Source organism: Typopeltis vanoorti, chromosome 12 (assembly GCF_054136105.1).
Source record: "Typopeltis vanoorti isolate ZY-2024b chromosome 12, IOZ_Tvanoo_1.0, whole genome shotgun sequence".
Classification (NCBI taxonomy): Eukaryota; Metazoa; Arthropoda; class Arachnida; order Uropygi; family Thelyphonidae; genus Typopeltis; species Typopeltis vanoorti.
The window spans coordinates 103,785,864-103,807,327 of NC_143560.1; the positions used below are offsets into that span (position 1 = coordinate 103,785,864).

At 36.8% G+C, this 21,464-nt stretch overlaps 1 protein-coding gene across 1 annotated transcript in view; it reads right to left on the reverse strand.

Moving 5' to 3' along the window:
• The window catches only part of LOC150101089 (cytochrome c oxidase subunit 5B, mitochondrial-like), a 67,892-nt gene that overhangs the window by 39,213 nt on the left and 7,215 nt on the right, over positions 1-21,464 (reverse strand). Inside the window, exon 2 of the mRNA XM_090402082.1 lies at positions 11,633-11,706. Coding sequence (XP_090258208.1) covers positions 11,633-11,706 — 74 coding nt within the window. The remainder of the gene's footprint in view (positions 1-11,632; positions 11,707-21,464) is intronic.

The following is a 21,464-nucleotide window of genomic DNA, read 5'->3' on the forward strand; positions in this document are numbered from 1 at the left end:
AGGTTTTACAGTGGCGGAATCAAGAGCACTTTGTTGAAAAGTTTCCATATAGAAGTTAGCGATTGGGGGGGGGGATAGTGGCGAGCCCATGGCTATACCTTCTTTTTGTAGGTAAAATTTATTTTGCCACACGAAGTAACCGTAGTACGTGGGCAAAGAGGGGCCATAATGTCAGGCGGAAATTTGTTCCGTAGTAGAAGGATTGTGTCATTGAATGGGACATTTGTGAAAAGGGCAGAAACGTCGAAACTGACTAATAAGTCATCTTAGTCGAGTGTTGTATTTTTAATTTTGTTTATAAAGTGTTGTGTGTTTTTTACGTAGGAGGCGGAATGACCTACCAACTCTTTGAATGCTGATGCTAATTTCTTGGCTAAGTGGTAATTAGGGCTATCTATTCCTTCCACAATAGGTCGAAGCGGCACATTTTGTTTGTGTACTGTCGGGACACCATATATTCTGGGAGAGCAGGCGTAGTGGGGTATAAGTGTTTTAACCGTGTCTGATGGCCATGAAGTGACGGATGACTTAAGTAGTTTCTCTGTTTTATTCTTTATCCAGTTTGGTGGGTTATAGTTTACCAGCTGATAGGTGCTGTTATCGGATACTAGTTGATTCATCTGATGGATGGATGCAAGAACGACAGTGGCATTGCCTTTATCCGATTTCGTTATAATGATGTCTTGGTTGGCTTTCAATGACTTTATTGCTGCTAGTTCCGTTTTTGTAAGATTGTTATGTATGGTTTTCTTATTGTTTAGAATATTGCTAGTTTCTAATCGTATTTTATCGGCTATATTGTTGGGTAGGGACCTAATGCCTCTTTCTGTGGTAAATAAAATCTAATTTATTGACATGGTTCTTGCTTGTAGGTGGTTGGTCGCTCCTTTTCGCCCTTGTTTGTTGTGCACTGTTGGAGCTGTTTACTGGGGAGGAGATCTCCTGATTGGCTGGATTTGTATGATTGGCAGCCATATTTTGCCGTTGTTTCAAAATGTGAAATTTGGCCTTGAGTTTTTCTTTATTATTTTCCAGGATATATTTGTCCGAATTTTCAAGTACTTGTAGAATATCTGTATCTGGATTTATATAGCTCAATAGTTCGGATTGCAATTTTGAAACCAAATGTAAAAGTAAAACTAAAGTTTTACTCAAAAACAGTAGTTGTCTCCATAATTTTCCAAAATGTATTCAGATCACCATGTAAGCCTAAAAGAAAGGATAAACAAAACAACTTTTTATAATTGTGCTTCCTCATCTAGAACTCTATCCCTTCACATTTATAAGCATAAAAATTTTCCTGGTCCTGCATAGCTTTTCTAACTTCTCTATGTAATCTCTTATATTATTCAGTCCTTGCATCTCTTTATTTCTCCAAATGCCTCCCTTCAATGAGATCCCATGTTGAATCTGATATCCATGGGTTTATTGGGCTCCTAATTGAGCCTAGATACTTCTTGACAATATCCTGAATTATAACCTTGACTCCTTCCTGCAGCATCTCAAGTGAGTTCTCCTTGATAGTGTCCAAAAAAAAAAAGATCCTCCAACTGTGTCGATGTTACTTTTGTGAACCCACTACGGATTACTCTGATATCCAGTCTAGTGGGAGAGGCTCTTGGAAGGTTTCAGAGTGTCTTAGTTTGGCTTTTACTAGTTGGACAGTACCGCAGTGTGCTCCAGGACAAGTATGCACATCAAAGATGCTTGTTTTCCACAGTTGGAGAGCCAGGATGTAATCAATCCTGGTGCAATGACCTATCAAATATTAGATGCCCAAGAATAGGTACATTGTGGGAAGGGGGGGGCTGGAAGAAGGTATGGGTAATAACTAATCTGTTAACATGGGCAAATTCCAAGAGTCTTGCAATGACTTCACTCCAAAATCCTAATAAGGTTATGCCTTATTAGGATTGTTGTGCTGAATAATCAGAATAGCATTCAGAGTTTAGGCAGAGGGTCCAGTTCCAGAAGTTTATTAAAGTCTTCGACATGTCATCATTACTGTGAATGAGGAGTATACAAGGTATCGGATTAGCCTTAGAGGTGAACTTTACATAGGTATATGGAATGTGTGGGGTCTACAGGTGGGTACTCATGATATTGTCTAAAGATGGAGAGGTATAAAATTGGCATCCTGGGAATTACAGAGACCCGATGAAATGGAGAAAGTCATTTCGAAAGACTTGAAATGATTTTCTCCCAGAAAATAACACCCTATGTGAAAAGTCTTTCACATTGGGCGTTATGTTCACCCAGACCAAACATGCCATACTCAGTCCTAACTGTCATACTTTTTCCTGCTAAATCCTTTAAGATGAAAAGTACATCCCACCTTGGTAGGCAGTACAAAACAGTGTATAGGCTTTTGTAGAATTCCTCTCTTCATCAGACCTATCTGCACAGGATGCATAAACTACCATGATTGACACATTGGTAGGATGAGCTTTAAGTCTAATACAAAGCATCCTATCATTAATAGGATTTTAACCAAGAAGAGTCAATTTTCCTCAGTATCACAGCTACCTCATGATTGACAGACCCCCTGATATCACAGACCCCCTGAATATACAACTAGCTCACCATTAAATCTTCTGAAATGACTTTCTCCATTCCATCTGGTCTCAATAATTCCCAAGATGCGAATTGTCTACTTCTCCATCTCTTTACAGACAATAAAATTAGTACCCATCTGTAGACCCCCAAACATTTCATATGGCTATGTAAAGTTCACCTCTAAAGTTAATGCCATACCTTGTATACTCCTCATTCATAGTAACAATGACATGTCAAAAGACTTTAATAAAGTTCTGGAACAGGACCCTCTGCCTAAACCATTAATGCTGCTCTGATTATTTTGTGGAACAACCAATGTAGCATGAGATGAATAAGGCATAACTTTATTAGGATTTTGGAGTGAGGTCACTACAAGAAAAAAATGGTAAGGTTTCAAAGATCCTTTCCATATATCTGAGGAGTTTTGATCCCAATTTATTCTACATTGGCCAGGTGGGTTGGGACTTCAACCTATACTAGGTGAGGCAAATAGGAGAGAAAGCAGATGCACACTGCCTACACAAAAAGAAATAGTAAAAATTTACCCTTACCTCTCAGATACTCTAATAGCAGAGAAGGAGCAAGAAAAGAAAGAAAGAAAGCATAAGGACCAGTCTTCAGATAATATAACAGATATATATTGCATGATGTAAGACATAGTCCAGCATCAGGTACCTCAGGGTTGCCACTTCCATATTCACTAAAGTGAGCCCTTGAGGAAACAATGGAAGCAGGATTTTTTTTATGTGACTACTATGCATAAAAGGTTGTAAACTTCTAGTACATTAGTGCTATGGGTGAGCTAAGAATTTATTATTACTTTGTTATACTTATTCTTTTTTACATAATCTGGAAAACTTGCTCTAGAGAATTAATTTCAAACCACCTTCAACACTCCAATAAGTGTGGCAGTGATCTCACACCAGGAAATGAAATTTATATCCCAATTAAAAGCAATCAAACATCCATGCCTACTATGCAATTCAAACAGCAGCCTATTGGTTAGAGAGCAGAATGCCATCCAGGCAAGCAATAGCAAATATAAGAAATAATTAACAAGCATTGTATGAAGAGAATTTTAAGACCTAAGTAAAAATGTTTATTCATGTTCACTGCATCTTTTCACATATGGCATACAAATAAAGCAAGTAGCTGAGTTCAACATGCCTCTAATTTTGCTTTTTTCCCTGTACACACTTTAAATACCATCAGCATCATGCTTTCCCCACAAACTCAAACCCATACAACATTCACAATAACTGTTCTGCACAAAGTTCTAAGGCCTATAGTACATCAGTGCCATGTGCGGGTAAAAAAGGAAAAAACCATCTTTTGATGCGTTTTGTTGAACAGCTGGAAGCCATATTCTTTTGCAGTTCCAAACACCAGTGGTAGAAGTGAAAGAGGAAGAGAAAGAGAAGTTACTTCGGAAAGTTTGAAGATGGGCAGTAAATAAGAGTTGACCAATAGTTGCTCTTGTTCTGTCTGGAAGAAAGTGAAGGAATGATGGTCAGTTTAGCAGAACACACACAGTCCATGGAAATATCTATAAAGGAGAAACAGAAATTCTATGCAAGTCATTGGAGTGAATCTGTGAGAGGGATTATCAATTTACGAGGGTGGTCTGAAAGGTTCTCGGCCTAATAATGAAAAAACAAATTTATAATTTCGAAATTATTTTTATTTTTCAATATAATCTTTCTTAAGACTAATACATTTATTCCAGCGATGCTACAGCACCATTATCCCATTCCTGTAGTGGTTCTCAGTAAGATCTGCAAAATACTCCTCCACAGCTGCAATCACCTCTTGATTCGGAAAAAAATGCTGACCAGCAAGGAAGAGTTTTAGTTTTGGGAAGAGATAGAAGTCAGAGGGAGCCAAATCTGGGGAATAGGGTGGATGTTCCAACAATTCATAATGCAGATCCCTTAATTTTCCCATTGCCAAAACACCTTTGTGGGCAGGTGCATTGTCCTGATGAAAAATGATTTTTTTCTTCTGCAAACCAAGTCTTTTCTCATCAATTTTTTCATTTAGTCTGGTAAAAAGATAGGAATAAGATTCCCCGGTTATTGTTTTACCCTTTTCAAGATAATTAATAAACAAAATGCCTTTAGCATCCAAAAACACTGATGCCATGATTTTTCCTGCTGATGGAACCAACTGTCTTCTTTGGTGCTGAAAAACCAGTTTCTGTCCACTGTTTTGATTGCTGTTTGGATTCTAATGTGTAATGGTGAATCCAAGTCTCATCCATACTAATAGATTGAAGCACAAAATCAGTTTTATTCTTGTTGAAACACTCGAAGCACTGTTCAGAGATTTTCATGCAAGTACGCTTTTGATCTGCTGTGAGCAAGCATGGCACCCATCTTGCGCAAAGCTTTTTCATTTGCATTTGCAAAACATATCCTACATGTTCTTTTGAAATGCCTACAGTCTCAGCAATTTCATGCACTTTGACTCGCCGGTCATCCAATACTATATAGTGCGCATGATCAACCTTGATCAACCATGATCAAAGGATGTCCAAAAAGGTTGTTACCCTTTTTGGACATCCTTCACGTGGATTATCTTCAAGGCTGGTAGGTGCAGCCACGCTTAAACTCAGCAGCCCATTTCTGTCTGGAGATTTGGGTATTATCAAAAGTAAGGGGAACTGAAATAAAATCTTTCTTGGAGATGTGATAGAACTGTTTTGGAAGCAATGAAATTCACAAGCTTATCCTCATCCCACTGACTCTTTCAGTGGGGTGAGAATAACAATAACCTGTTGTTTCTGCCTATTTTCATTGTCTTTGTCTTTTTAATGCTGACCTTCATACATATCTATTACAAAAGTTATTCACTTTAGTCAGGGAATCTTGCAGACTTGTAGTGGATTTATTTAGAAGTATAATTCTAATGTGTAATGGTGAATCCAAGTCTCATCCATACTAATAGATTGAAGCACAAAATCAGTTTTATTCTTGTTGAAACACTTGAAGCACTGTTCAGAGATTTTCATGCAAGTACGCTTTTGATCTGCTGTGAGCAAGCATGGCACCCATCTTGCGCAAAGCTTTTTCATTTGCATTTGCAAAACATATCCTACATGTTCTTTTGAAATGCCTACAGTCTCAGCAATTTCATGCACTTTGACTCGCCGGTCATCCAATACTATATAGTGCGCATGATCAAAGGATGTCCAAAAAGGTTGTTACCCTTTTTGGACATCCTTCACGTGGATTATCTTCAAGGCTGGTTTATTACTTATTACCAGCCGAGTATGGGCGGTATAACCTTAACACCCTAACAGAGTAAATGCTGTTAGATCTGCCTGTCCAGAGGCGTTAGGTAACAGCCCTACCACTGGACTTACCCAGCGACAGGTTAGTAACCTGCCCTGGGGAAATTCAAAATACTTTCAAGTTTCATGCAAAGAAAAGCCGGACGGACTGTCAGGGAAAAGACCACAACCCAGGAAACGGTAAATGAAATTGGAAAAAGGAACACATAATGAAGATTGCAACATGGAATGTGAGAAGCATTGCACACAAAGAAGAAGAACTTGATAAACAACTAAACCAAGCTAACATAAAAATATGTATAGTAACTGAAACAAAGAAAAAACAAAAAGGTACAAAAGAAACAAACAACTATATACAAATCTACAGTGGGGTAAAAAAAGAAGAAAGAGCAAAAGCAGGTATAATGATTATGGTACATAAATCCCTAAAGAACAATATTGTATATTACAACTATTTGAATGAAAGACTAATAGAAATTAGACTCAAGACATTAAGAGGCCACATAACAATAATTGGTGCATATGCACCAGAAGAGGGAAAAGAAGAAGACAGTAATATATTTTATAAAGAATTACAGAATGCCATAGATAAAACAAACAAAACTGACTATTTACTGCTAGCAGGAGATTTAAATGCCAGAATAGGAAACAAAAAATACAAAACAAACATAGGTAAATTTGGCGAAGATACATGTAATCAAAATGGTCGCAGATTGCGTGATTTTGTCATTTATAATAATATGAGAATAATGAATTCAATGTTTAAACACAAGGAAATACATAAATATACTTGGTCAGCCAGAGGATACAAATCAGTAATCGACTACGTTATCACAAATTTTAAATTAGCGGAGTTAATTTTAGACGTAAGAGCATATCGAGGCTTTGAATTAAACTCTGATCATTATATGGTATCAGCAAAAATTCGTTTTAAACCAAAGTGGCTAAAAACACATAGAATTGAAAATTCTTACCAGCCAAGCTACAAAATTTCTTCATTACAGGATCCTCAAGTTAGACTACAATATCAAAAATGCACAAACTTAAAAACAGAAACCACACATGAATCAAGGGACATAGAAGATGAATGGGAAAATTTGAAACAAATTCTCACAAAAGCAGCAACAGAAACCTTAGGAATAAAGCACAAATGGATTAGAAAAAGAGGACTACGAGACTGGAACAAAGAAATAGAAAATATAATAAAAACCAAAAAGGACAGTTACCAGAAATGGCTAAATTCCAAAACAATAGAAGCAGAAATAGAGTATAAAAGAAATAGTGCAATTGCAAAACGAGAAGTAAGGAAAAAACATAGAGAAAGATGGAACAATTTCGTAACAGAACTAGAAAAGGATTTATTTAAGCCACACCCCAAAACTTATAAAGTAATAAAATACATGAATAAAGAAATAAAAGAAAAGATAAAAATACAAACAATAGATTTAGAAAAAGGGGTGACCTATTTCCAAAATCTCTGGACAGATGAGAAAAATGAATTAAAATTTTATAAGACAAAGAATGACCTAATAGAAAATATCACAATGTTAGAACTGAAAAATATAATAAAGAAGATGAAAAATAGGAAAACGCCAGGAGAAGACAATATAAATATAGAACTATACAAAAATGCAGGTGAAAAATTTAATGAAAGACTTTTGAAATTTTTTAATATGGTTTGGATGTCCGGAAAAACCCCTAACTCTTGGAAAAAAGCACTGGTCATCCCAATCTATAAAAAAGGAAATAAAGACAATTGCAATAATTATAGGGCAATTAGCCTGCTGAATACAGGATATAAAATATATGCAGGAATATTAAAAGAGAAACTAAGCAGCATTGTAGAAAACAAATTACTAGAAGAACAAAATGGCTTCCGAAAAGGCCAATCCTGCATAGATCCAATTTTTACTTTAAAATTATTAATAGAAAAGAGAAGAGAATTTCAAAAAGAAACACATGTGGCGTTTATTGATTATGAAAAAGCGTTTGACAAAATTAGCCGACAAAAATTGTTTAAAATATTAACCGATTTAAACATACCAAACCAACTTTTACAATCTATTCAAGAAATATATACAGGAAATAAAATAGCAGTTAAATTAGAACACACCTCAGAATGGAAAGATATATCAAGAGGAGTACGACAAGGATGTACCCTCTCACCTCTGCTTTTCAATATATATATAAATGAAATATTAACAATCTGGAAACAGCATAACCCATTTGGTATACAAATGACCCCGCAAATGAAGATAGATACACTACTATTTGCAGATGATCAAATAGTATTAGCTACATCAGAAGATGACTTACAAAGATCATTAAAATCATTAAATGATATCTCAAAGCAATATAATATGACAATATCCAAAGAAAAAACAAAAATAATGGCATTCAAAGGAGAAAACCCAATAAGAAGTAAAATAGTGATAGACAATAAAATACTAGAACAGGTAAACACTTTCAGATACTTGGGATGTGATCTATCATACGAAGAAGAAAAAGACATAGACACTAAAATATCAAACTTTGTCAAAGTAAATGGCATAATAAATAGTATATTTAAGCCATCCCTGGTACAAAAACACACTAGAATCAGACTATATAATGTCTTGTCAAAACCAACTCTACTATACGGAAGCGAAACATGGACCATGAAAAGGAAAGATGAAAAACGAATTCAAACAGCAGAAATGAAGTTCCTCAGAAAAACAGCAGGATATACCAAGTGGGACCACAAAACAAATGAAGAAATCTTACAATCCCTAAAAATCAAACCAATTAATTACTACATAAGACAGTATAAACAAAAATGGCTAGAACATTTAAATCGAATGGACAACAGCAGACTACCAAAAATATTATACAGATACAAAATAAGTGGAAAAAGAAGAATCGGAAGACCAAGAAAGAGATGGCATGAGACCGGAACAGGCCACATGGCCTATATTCCATGATAGGAAGAAGAAGAAGAACATCATCCGCATAAAGCAAAGAGCTGAGATAACATCTCCAATTTTGAATTCAAGTTTAATACCACATTCATTCATAATGTGATCCATATAGATAATGAACAACAGATGGGATAATGTATATCCTTGTCTGACACCAGATTTAACATTAAACCACCTTCCTGTACTTCCTTCAATTCTAACTGCTGACTTACAGCTCAAATAAAGATTAAGTATTGCTTGATATAATGCCCCCCATTGACACCATATAACTGTAACATTTCGAATAGCTTGTCTCTTGGCACCTTGTCATATGCCTTTTCCAGATCTACAAAACTTAAATACAGATCTTCGTTATATTCCCATGATTTCTCAACTATCTGTCGTAAAGGGAAAATCTGATCCTGACAGTCTCTATTTGGCCAGAATCCAGCGTGTTCTTCGACAATTCTTCTCAACCGTTCCTCAAGTATACTTGCATATATCTTATCAGGAACACTCAGTAGAGAAATATCTCTGCAATTCTCACATTCAGTTTTATTTCCCTTTTTATATATGGGTAGTACAGAGCTCTACTCCAATCATCAGGAATTCGTCTCTGTCCAAGCTTTCTGAATTATACAGTGCAGCCACTGTAAGACTTTTACACCTCCATACTTGAGCATTTCTGGTCGAACATCATCTACTCCTGTGCCTTTCCACATTTCGGGCTGTTGATGGCTTTTCTACTTCAAGTATGGATATGTATTCCTGACTGCATGCCTGGTCATTATCTTTTACCACTGTGCTGTCATCACTGCTTGTTTCATTTAGCAGTTTTTCAAAGTAATTACTCCATACTTCAAGGATATCTTTTTCTCCTGTTTTCATATCTCCTTTATCATCTCTAATTCCTTTCACAGCACTCTTTTCCTCCATTTCTGTGCTTCTTCAACAACCCCCAGAATATCTTGCCACCTTCATGATATTTATTTTCTATGTTCTTACCAGTCTTCTCATGAGTTTTGTTTAGCTAGTTTTAACACAAAAATCAGAACTCCATGGTGGACACAGGAAATTAAAGAGGCAGTGAAAGAAAAGAAGAAAGCATAACAAAGGTTCTGATTTTTCTATCTTTACAGACAACCTCACCACATGCCTCTCTGGCTGAATCAATCAGGGTTTTCTTCAAGGCTTGCCACTGAATCTCCAAGGTTTGGTTCTTGTTCTCAAAGTCTTTCATTTTTTTTCAATCATGTTTGTGTATTTTAGTCTACAGTTAACATCTGAGAGCTGCTCAACTTTTATTTGCTTTAAAACTTTCTTGCATGTTCTTCTTTTCAATATGTAGTTCAATTTTATCCTGCTCAGGACTAAATGGCGATCACTTCCGATTTCAAATCCTCTGTATACTCTGGTGTCCTGTACCAGGGAGAAACAACACTATTAACAATAACATAGTCAATGAGACTTTTCTTATTCCTTGCCTCTTCTCTCCATGTGAATTTTGTGCACATTTTTATATTGGAACATTGTGTTAGTAATAACCAGTCCATGTCTTGAGCAGAAATCCAACGGGTATTTGTCATTATGTCATTATTATTAACTTTAAATCAAATTATTCCAAAATATTTTTTCGGAAAATTTGGAGAAATTTAGATCCCCAACAAGGACCAACTTTTCCTATTTCACTGTGTCAGCTGCTTTCTCTAACATCTCAAAAAATTCCTTCGCCTTAGTAGAACCTTCTGTGGGACCATAGGCACAAATAAGTCTCATTGTCCAGTTCCCCATTCTTATATTTGCACACATCACTCTACTTGAGACTTCCTGCCATTCAAGAAGATTAGCCTTGTATTTAGTGTTGAATACTATGGCTACTCCTGCTTGTCCTTGTTTGTCATTGCCTGATTATAACATTTTGTATTTATTGCTCAGAAAGATCTCACCAGTGTTTGCCTTTTTTGTTTCAGTAACCCCTATTATGTCGATCTGGTACTTATCCAATTCCTCAGCTAGCTCCATTTCTTTGCCATTCCTTGGCAGCTGGCATATGGAAATATGAGTTCTGCATTGCTTCAACCTTGGTATCACCTCTGGGTCTGGCTCCCACTGAAGAGACCTTAATAAAGGTGAAACTGGTCTGGGTAGTGCCCCTTCCCATAATGCATAGCATTATACATGTCCACAAGGAGATATGCTTTGCATTATGAGATACTAAGGAAAGTGATGAGCACTTAGTCCACCTTTGCCACGAGTTGCCCCAGTCCTGAAGATACTTCAGGTGCAAACTTTGTTTGCTTACATTTGGATAAAGGATTAAACTAAATATATAATTTATAGTCTCACCAGGTGGGGGGAAAAAAAAACTTCCAACATCTTTTCTCTAATTCAAAGTAATTTAATAATAAGGTGTGAAACCTTTGGCAACCGGCATATGAGTTCTGCATTGTTTCAACCTTGGTATCACCTCTGGGTCTGGCTCCCACTGAAGAGACCTTAATAAAGGTTGAAACTGGTCTGGGTAGTGACCCTTCCCATAATGCATAATATTATACATGTCCGCAAGGAGATATGTTTTGCATTATGGGATGCTAAGGAAAGGGATGAGAACTTAGTCCACCTTTGCCATGACTTGCCACAGTCCTGAAGATACTCCAGGTGCAAACTTTACACTTGGATGAAGGATTAAACTAAATATATAATTTATAGTCTAATCAAATGGGGGAAAAAACTTCCAATTTCTTGTCAAGTCCACTATACTGGGTCTTTCTATAATTTCTCTGAGGAAAAACAATTTAATAATGCATACTAGATGAAAATTAAGAAAGTTAAGTTATTAATGTAATACCTCATTCCCTGCAATTTTTGCAAGAATTTCCTGTTTTTCTACTCCTGTAGCATGTTCCACTGGATCACACAGTTCTAGAAATTGATTTAAAAATAATACAAGTTAATAAGATGACTTATATGAATACTTTTATAATATATATATATATATATATACACATTATTCTCGGTTTCAGCCATTAAATTCTCTTTATACAAATGTATCAAAACAACCGAGTCAATGTTCCTCAACATTATATTTATAAGTTTTTTACCTTGGATATAATATATGTTAAAGATACCATCAGCTATATTATAAAAAAAAAAAAAAAAAAAAAAAAAAAAAAAAAAAAAAAAAAGATACCAAGCTACCAAAACTACCAAGCTACAAAGATACCAAAAAAAAAAAAAAGAAAGTTAAAGATACCAAGCTATTTTAAATATAAACCTGGTTTTTTTACTCCATTTCCCAAGTAAGCAAACAGACAAGTACTTGTCTGTTTGCTTACTTGGGAAATGGAGTAAAAAAACCAGGTTTATATTTAAAATAGCTTGGTATCTTTAACACACACATATATATATATATATATGCATACATATATATGACAGAGAACTAAACTCTAAAACATCAAACAGCACAAGAGTATTTGAAAGCCTAAAATACTATGAATCTATGAGCCTAAAAGCTATGAATATATTAAAATGTAGAAGCATAAACAAAAATGATAGCATTTCTGAAAATTATCACTAGCACTCATGTAGAAATGAGTGAACAAATAGAAGACAGCTGCCATAGAGCCTATGATATATCATATGTTCATTTTTTAGGCTTCTACCACTTAAGTATTACTTTGAACTGCTGGTTCTCTACTGTGTAAGCAGTTGTGATGTTCGTGACACCTCAAGCCAAAGTCCATAAGTGAATACTAGCAGAACAAGAAAGTTGTATTAACTATGAAATGCATTATATTCCTATTAGGATAATAGCCTCAAGCTGGAATGAAAAAAGCATAATTTATATTCCATTTGTGGTCCTAAAATTTTTCCATTAATATATCTAATCTTTTACTTTAAATGAAAAATCACAGATTAAAATTATATTACCTTCAAAACCCTCAAGTGACATGCAACCCTAGAAGTGTAACTTTACAATACTGAACTAAGAAAACATTCTCCATAAAAGCCATATCAAACAGCAACTTTTTATTTAATCAGTTTGGTAGGTAGATAAAAACAATGAAATAGTTTATTAAAAAAAATCAGATGAGTCAGATAATATCCAACCCTCTCAATTCCATTAGGCACTGCCATTTATAATACATGGATCAGGATTCAATGTTTGGATCAAAGACAGAACTTCAAAAACAAGCAATCTCATATGGTTGTGTGCATGTGTGGAGGAAACTAATGTTAGGTTGGAAGTTGGTATAATTAAATGCTAAGAAACTATATATAAAATATTCAAACAAAACTGGCCACCAACATACTTGATAATAGTTATATGGATGATTAAACTATGAATTCAACTACTTCATAGCATTATACATAAACCTAGAAATTTGTTATAATACATACAGAGAACTATTACATTAATAGAATGTGATATTTATAATGCCCAGAATATATTGCACAACATAGTAAGGCAACAAAAACGAGAGCCAACTCATTTACAAACAAAATAAAGAAATGTTATATGATATTAAAGTTTTAAGTGCATAGCAGCTCAAGGAATATAATTACAGTACTAAAAAAAATTAACAAAATGCCTATTTTTATAAAGTTATGGGCATAAAAATAGCACCTCATACTTTTAAAAAAGGTACAAAAAGTTATATGTTATCAATTCCTTAGTTTCATATGTGGAATTAACTGTTTGAAATAATCAAATATTAAGATGGAAGGTCCGATGTTAAGATAACAAGAACAACATAGGAATCATTGGTTTTCAGACTTCATATCATAGGCTGGAGTTGGCCTAACTGGTCTCCAGTGAATAATGTCCCTGCTTTCCAGTCAACTGATTGAAACTGATTGGGAGATGGCTTTATATCCACATTATGGATATTTATGAAAATTGTAAATGATTTTCAAAGCTTGGTGTGAAACTACCCACTTAATGAAGTTGTAAATTGCCTCAAAAAAGTCCATGTTCAGTTTCAAGCATGATTCCTCTTTAAAATAAATCCTCTAATGCTACTGTCATTTTAAACTAAGCAGGATTATAATAAAAAAAAATGGCCACCCTTCTTAAAGAGTGATCCACCTACCACTAATTAAATTACGACCCCCACCGCACCTACACACAGATCACAACCATCCATTGACTGCTAAAAAATGTCACTTCCTGGCCAGCAGATGTGACCAACAAACTAAAAGCCTACAATTCCAGATCCCTGCCCTATAATTGGGAGATGGCTAATTGTAAGCCTACAACTGTAAGCCTAATTGTAGATGGTATAGATTCACCCACCTACAAACTAGCTAAACATTTAGCTAAAGTGCTTTTTCGTACTACTGGCAATATCTCATCACATATCAAAAACTCTGCCATTTTAAGTCCAGTATACAAGGCCTCAAACTCTGAACTGACCTAATGGTCAGTTTCGATTTCTCCTCTTTATTCACAAATGTCCCACTTAAAGACACTTCGGCTCTTATTCATGCAAAATTTCCTCCCACTATCTCACAGCCCCATTTCAGTTCACTATGAACTCGGGCAACTTTGTTTGGCAAGGAAAATTTTACAAACAAATAGAGGATACAGCTATGGGCTCCCCTGCTATCTCACCCCTTGGCTATCTTTTTCATGGAGACATTTGAAAAGAATTCCTAAATTCTTCCTTCCCCCTTAAACCTGCTATTTGGCTACATTATATGGATAATGTGTTCACAATTTGACCACATGGTAGGGAACACCTTACACACTCTTATTCCATTTTTGAACAGCAAACATCCAAGGATCCAATTCACAACAGAAACAGAAAGTAACAACAACCTGCCTCCCAACAATTAGGAACTCTAAAAATCTTAGTCCACTGGGCAAAATTAATTTGCTCAGATAACACTGCATTCAACCCAGATCTCATCCACATAAAAAACAATGGCTAACACCTCCCACCAGATAAAAAGAATATTTACACCATGTACTCCTCCACTTTCCAAACATTAAATTACAGCAAATCCATCACCCTCTCTTATATTCGTGGCATCTCAGAGGGGTCCAAGATCTTAAAAAAGCACAATCATGTGGCCACTTATAAACCACACAGAAAACTAGCCCTGCAGCTGAAACCATTCATACTATGGCCAAACAGGTAGGACAGCAAACATCCGTATATCAGAACACCAGGATTATATCTGTTTCTGCCACTGCAGTTGCTTAGGATTAGCAGACTATGCTCTAGATACACAATACAAGATCCATTGGAAAAAAAGCTACCTTACTCCACCAAAGCAAATTTAAGAGGCTTTTGCTCTGCTGCTGCAGCTCTTACCAGCTATCCCAAGCTAAACAAATGTGGTTGTATCAAACTGCCTCTCATATGGGAAACTCTCATTGGCAGAGAGTCAGCTCAACAGCCAAGAACACCAAAGTTAACAGGCAGCATAATTATAGGACTTTAGGTCATCCTGTATCTCTCCTGTTCATTCTTTGTTACTGAAATGTACCTGCATGCACATGTTTAATACCAGTGTATTAATCCCTGAAGATGCCAATTTAACTTCAGCAAAATTATGGAAGTAATAATAATTAAATATTATATAAATCGAGTGGATATTAGATCCAGCATTAGTTCAAAGCCGAATACAGAAACTATAAAAGTTTCATACAAAATTTGATCAGAGAGCTTACAGGAATACACTCGCCAGCATTTACAAGTTGCCTTAGCTGGACCTTATAGGAGACATGATTGCTTAGCCCAAGTGTCCATATATTTGCCTCCTATTGGTCCATTTTGATGAGGTTTCACTGGCCTGATAAGAGAACCAATCAGTTTGAAACAGCTGTCTGGCCGGTGAAACCTTATAAAGTAATGACACAGAGGGCCCTGAAATGCAGAAATAGAGAGAGGTTATGATGCAATTGTATAAGGCCTTGATCAGGCCCTACATGGATTATTGTGTGCAGATTTGGTTGCCAGGTTTTCATGATGACAAGGATATGTTGGAAATGGTCCAGAGAAGATTCACAAAGGTGGATGGTCGTTGGAATGTGGAGTACAAATATAAGAGAACGTAAGCTGCAAAGCCTCATGGATAGGAAGAACAGGCGGGGGGGGGGGGGGGGGGGGAACACGATTAAGACATATAAGCTAGTGAGGGGTTGTTAACAGGTTGACATGGAAAATATTTTTCATAGAATGGGAAAACGGGTAGAACAAGAGCCCATCGCTAGAAACTGTACAAAGAAGGTGTGAGCAGAGGGGTGAGGAGCAGGTTCTGTGCATGGAGCATGGTTGGTGAGTGGAATGCATTGCTTGAGTGTGTATTGTCAATGTAGACACGTTAAATCAGTTTAAGTCACAGTTGAATGAGCATTGTGTGCAATAGTGTGTGAGGACCATGACATGTAAAAATGGAGACATTACGATGCTATTGTATAAGGCCTTGATCAGGCCTCACATGGATTACTGTACACAGATTGGGTTGCCCGGGTTTCATGATGGTGACGATACAAGGGTGGGCTGAAAAGTTCTCACCCTAAAAATGAAAAAAAAAAATAAATAAATAATTTATAATTTCAAAATTATTTTTATTTTTCAACATAATCTCCCTTAAGAATAATACATTTATTCCAGCGATGCTCCAGCACCATTATTCCATCCCTGTAGTGGTTCTCAGTAAGATCTGCAAAATACCCCTCTACAGCTACAATCACCTCTTGATTCGAAGAAACATGCTGACCAGCAAGGAAGAGTTTTAGTTTTGGGAAGAGATAGAAGTCTCTGGGAACCAAATCTGGGGAATAGGGTGGACAGTCCAACAATTCATAGTGCAGCTCTCCTAACTTTCCCATTGCCAAAGCAACTGTGTGAGCAGGCGCATTGTCCTGATGAAAGATGATTTTTTCTTCTGCAAAACGGGTCTTTTCTCACAAATTTTTTCATCTAGTCTGGTTAAAAGATCGGAAAAATATTCACCGGTTATTGTTTTACCCTTTTCAAGATAATTAACAAACAAAATACCTTTAGCATCCCAAAACACCGATGCCATGACCTTTCCTGCTGATGGAACTGACTTTGTCTTCTTTGGGCGGTGAACAACCTGCTTCTGTCCACTTTTTTGGCTGTTTCAATTCTGGTGTGTAATGGTGAATCCAAGCCTCATCCATAGTAATAAATTGATGCACAAAATCAGTTTTATTCTTGTTAAAATGCTCCAAGCACTGTTCAGAGATTTTCATCCGAGTGTGTTTTTGATCTGCTGTAAGTGTGGCGCCCATCTTGTGTAAAGCTTTTTCATTTGCAATTCTTCATGCAAAATATATCCTACACGTTCTTTTGAAATGCCTATAGTCTCAGCAATTTCATACACTTTGATTCGCCAGTCATCCAATACCATATCATGCACTTGATCAATGATTTCTGGTGTTGTTTCACTTTTTGAACATCCTTGACGTGAATCATCTTGAGGCTGGCACGTCCACATTAAAACCCGGCAGAGCATTTCATAATTGCCGAAAATGAAGGAGAAGAGTGCCCATAAACTTTTATGAACTTAGAATGAATTTCCTTAAATAGGAGGAAGGGGGAGGGGATATGATTGAGACATATAAGCTAGTCAGAGGGTTGTTATCAGGTTGATATGGAAGATATACAGAGTCCATCAAAAAAATGTATACACACTTTAACAGATGCCATCTATGGACTTTTTTCGAAGTTGTATTAAATTACTTTAGCAATATGTAGTACAACGTTCTCTCAAAAGATGTCATTACTCACATGAATAGTAGCATCAGCACAAGACCAGTAGGACAGTCAAACAAAATGGCCGAGGCACGATTCTCGTTCGAGTAATGCAAGACCATTTTAGAATTTTGAGAATGTTGGTGAAGTTCAACGACAATGAGGCGTGAATTTGCAACATAACCTCTAACACGCCTGACAATTGCACGTATTTGTGATAAGTTTGAGACCCATGGTACCATGTGTGATGTGCAGAAGGGAAGATCCGGAAGGCCTCACACAGCAACAAGTCCTGCTTCCTCAGGTATGATGGTGTTGATACAGTTTACACGCTCACCACAGAAGTCTACCGCACAATGTGTACATGAGACAAGAGTTAGCAGTGCAAGCATATGGTATATTCTTAAAGCAGCTAAATGGAAAGTTTACATTCCAAGATTATTACATGTAATGAATGAAGACGATCCTGATTGAAGAATGCAGTATTGTGAGTGGTTTCAACACATCGTAGATGAGGAGTTTGTGAGGAAGATGTTTGGTCTGATGAAGCACAATTTAAGCTTAATGGAACAGTGAATCAGCATAATTGTGTTTACTGGGTTCTCGAAAATCCAAGCGTTCATGTGGACAAGGTAGTCAATTTACCAGGGCTCAATGTCTGGTGTGGATTGGTATCTAGGGGTTTAATAGGACCATTCTTCTTTGAAGGTACTGGTCAAGTGTACCTAGACATGCTACGCACATCCATTTCACATGCCATTCATGCACTTTATGGTGATCAATTTCTCTTCCAACAAGATAGTGCACCACCACATTACCACCGAGACATGAGAGCTTACCTCAGTGAGCATTTGCAGGGACAATGGATAGGATGAAGAGGTGAAGTTGAGTCCCCCCCTGTTCTCCTGATTTAACACCCTTGAAAACCAGCTACACTGGTTTCAATTTCTTTCCCTTTGGAAAGAAATTGAAACAGCATGCACAGCAATCCGACTGGACACTTTGGCCAACATTGCCCAAGCAATAGTTCACCGTAATAATAAGTGTCTGGATGCTAATGGTAACCACTTTGAACACCTTGTGTAATTGTAGAAGTCAGAGGTAACTTAATATAAATTTAGTATTAAAATTTTTATACAGGTTTTTCTTTTGCTAAAGTGTGTATATATTTTTTTGATGGGCTCTGTATTTCATAGAATGGGAGAGGGGATAGAACAAGAAGCAATCATTGGAAATTGTAAAAGGAGGGTATGCAGAGAAGTAAGGAGCAGGTTCTTTGCATGGAGAGTGGTTGATGAGTGGACTGCATTGCCTGAGTGAGTTGTGTCAATGTAGACACACTGAATCAGTTTAAGGCATGGTTGAATTAGCATTGTGTGCAAAAGTGTGTACCCTCCCATGATAATTCTGACTCCATGGAGGTCAGATGATAATAATAATAAACAAGAATATAATTTGCCAAGTTCAATTTAATTTAAAATATCTTGTATCATATGGTTAGATATATGAGGCAGAGTGGAGTACCCTCCCACGATGAGTCCTTGATCTTCTTGGAGGTGTCACGCAATGATAATAATGATGATATTCTGTATATAAATCTAAAATACATAAAAACTCAAATGTTATATTCTGTTGATTTTCTGTTAGTGGTTTACTACAAATATTGCTTCTCTGCACATTCTTCAAGATCTAAAACCTGTTATAATAAATTTAGTTTAATCCTTTATCCAAGTGTAAATAAACAAAGTTTGCATCTGTATATGGAAGATGACTTAACATTAATTGCCTTAGTGTCCCATAATGCAAAATACACATCCTTTCAAGTATGTATAATGCTATTTCATTGAGACTGGTTTTGACCTTTATTGAGGTTTTATCAATGGGAACAAGAGCAGAGAACATAACAAGAATATAATTCAGGGTATTTTAATAATAAGGTGATACACCATTTCTCTACTTGTATATGGAAAATCTATGAATTTTGCATTACATCAACTTTGGTATCTCCCAAAATAGTTCAGAGTCCTGCAGCAGTGCTGGTAAGTGGTTTTTTTTTTTTTTTTTTTTTTTTTTTTTTTTTAAGGTCCACATTGACAGATATGGAACAGCAGCCAAACGAGACAACATTTGAAGAAATATATCGGGAATTTATCAGACTAGGTGAACTACTTAACAAAAATTGGCCAGGAAAAGTGAAACTTTATGATACGTTTCTCCCGGCAAGTGTCACAGACGTTGACACTGAGATTATGGAAGATCAGTCACAACTTGAAAACAATCTGCAGGCTCATTGTCACACCAGAACAACTCTGAAAAAAGGGCATCTTCTGGGCAGTGCCATAGATATCAAAAGTTTGGTACCTATGGCATGCCCAGAAATTATGTAAAGATGAATTTAAATGTTTGAAATGCAGGGACAGTCACTTAACCAATATCTGCGCAAAGCCAAAAATAACCCCGGCTAAATGTGCCAACTGCGGTGGCCCCCATCCTGCCAACTACAAGGGATGCATTCAGCACCCAAAAAATAGACAGATGGAATCAGCCAAACAGTCCTCTTCCTCTAGTACAAGAAAAAGTCCTCTAGTACAAGAAATGCGGGAACAGCCACCCAACCAATATCTGCACAAAGCCAAAAATAACCCCGGCTAAATGTGCCAACTGCGGTGGCCCCCATTCTGCCAACTACAAGGGATGCATTCAGCACCCAAAAAATAGACGGACAGAATCAGCCAAACAGTCCTCTTCCTCTAGTACAAGAATACCAGAGGCCCCTGCACCACAGCCAGAGGCTCAGCATCCAAAGTCAGAGACCTTCAAAGATGGAATGAACAAGAAGTTATGCTCACGTGGCCCGTACAAACAAACGAGCACCTACAAACCTAACGGCTGTTATTACAGCCTCTCTAGCCAACATGCTACAAGACTTCAGCTTGTCAAACAACCCTTCAGCAACCTCCACCAAAAGATTTCTCTGTGAAACACAGGTCATCCTCACAGCGCTAATTGATGAGTAGAAACAAACTTATTCCAGCCTTTTTTCAGATCATTGCATGGAATGCAAATTGCCTAAGAAACAAAATTCTGGAGCTTCAAGACTTCACTAACAGATATCAACCAGATGTTATATTAATCAGCGAATCTCATCTAAGACCCTCAGATAACCCTAAAATAAGGGGTTACCGCCTATACAGAAATGACAGATTGATCTACAGAGGTGGTGGCGGCACTGCCATCTTCATTAAGAACTACATCAAGCACAATTCTGTGAACAACCTTCCAACTACTAATCTTGAGATCACGGGTGTGGAGGTGTTCACCAGCTCGGCTGGCAGACTGAAAATCTATTCTGCTTACAACCCACCCCTAAAAACTCTATTACACTCTGACCTAAATGCCATCTTATGCATCAGAGAACCCACCATTATAGCCGGGGATCTAAACTCCAAGCACCCTGCATGGAGTTGCAGATCCACCAACAAGAATGGTTGCATCCTTTCCAACTTCATAGGATCACACAATGCTGTTGTGGCAGGCCCCACCGAACCAACTCATCTTAGTACGTTTGGAACTGTGAACATCCTGGATATAGCTATCCTGCGGGACATTAAACTTCAATACAGCCTAAGATCATTAAATGAGTTGTCATCTGATCACAACCCAATACTACTTCAGATGGGAAGACGAGAATACCTGTCTCCTCCCCCTCACTCCTATATATCATGGGAAAGATTGTCGGAAGTGCTCAAGTATTGGCCCTGTTCTTCACATACATGCAAAAGAAGATATAGAATCTGCAGTTATCAGCCTCTCCCAACTAATTTACTCTGCCATAACGGTAGCCACCTTCTACAAATCTGTCCACAAGCCTGGTCGTCTGCCTGAAGACATTATGAACTTGATCAGGGAAAAAAACAGAGCCAGGAAAAGATTTCATAACACTAGTTC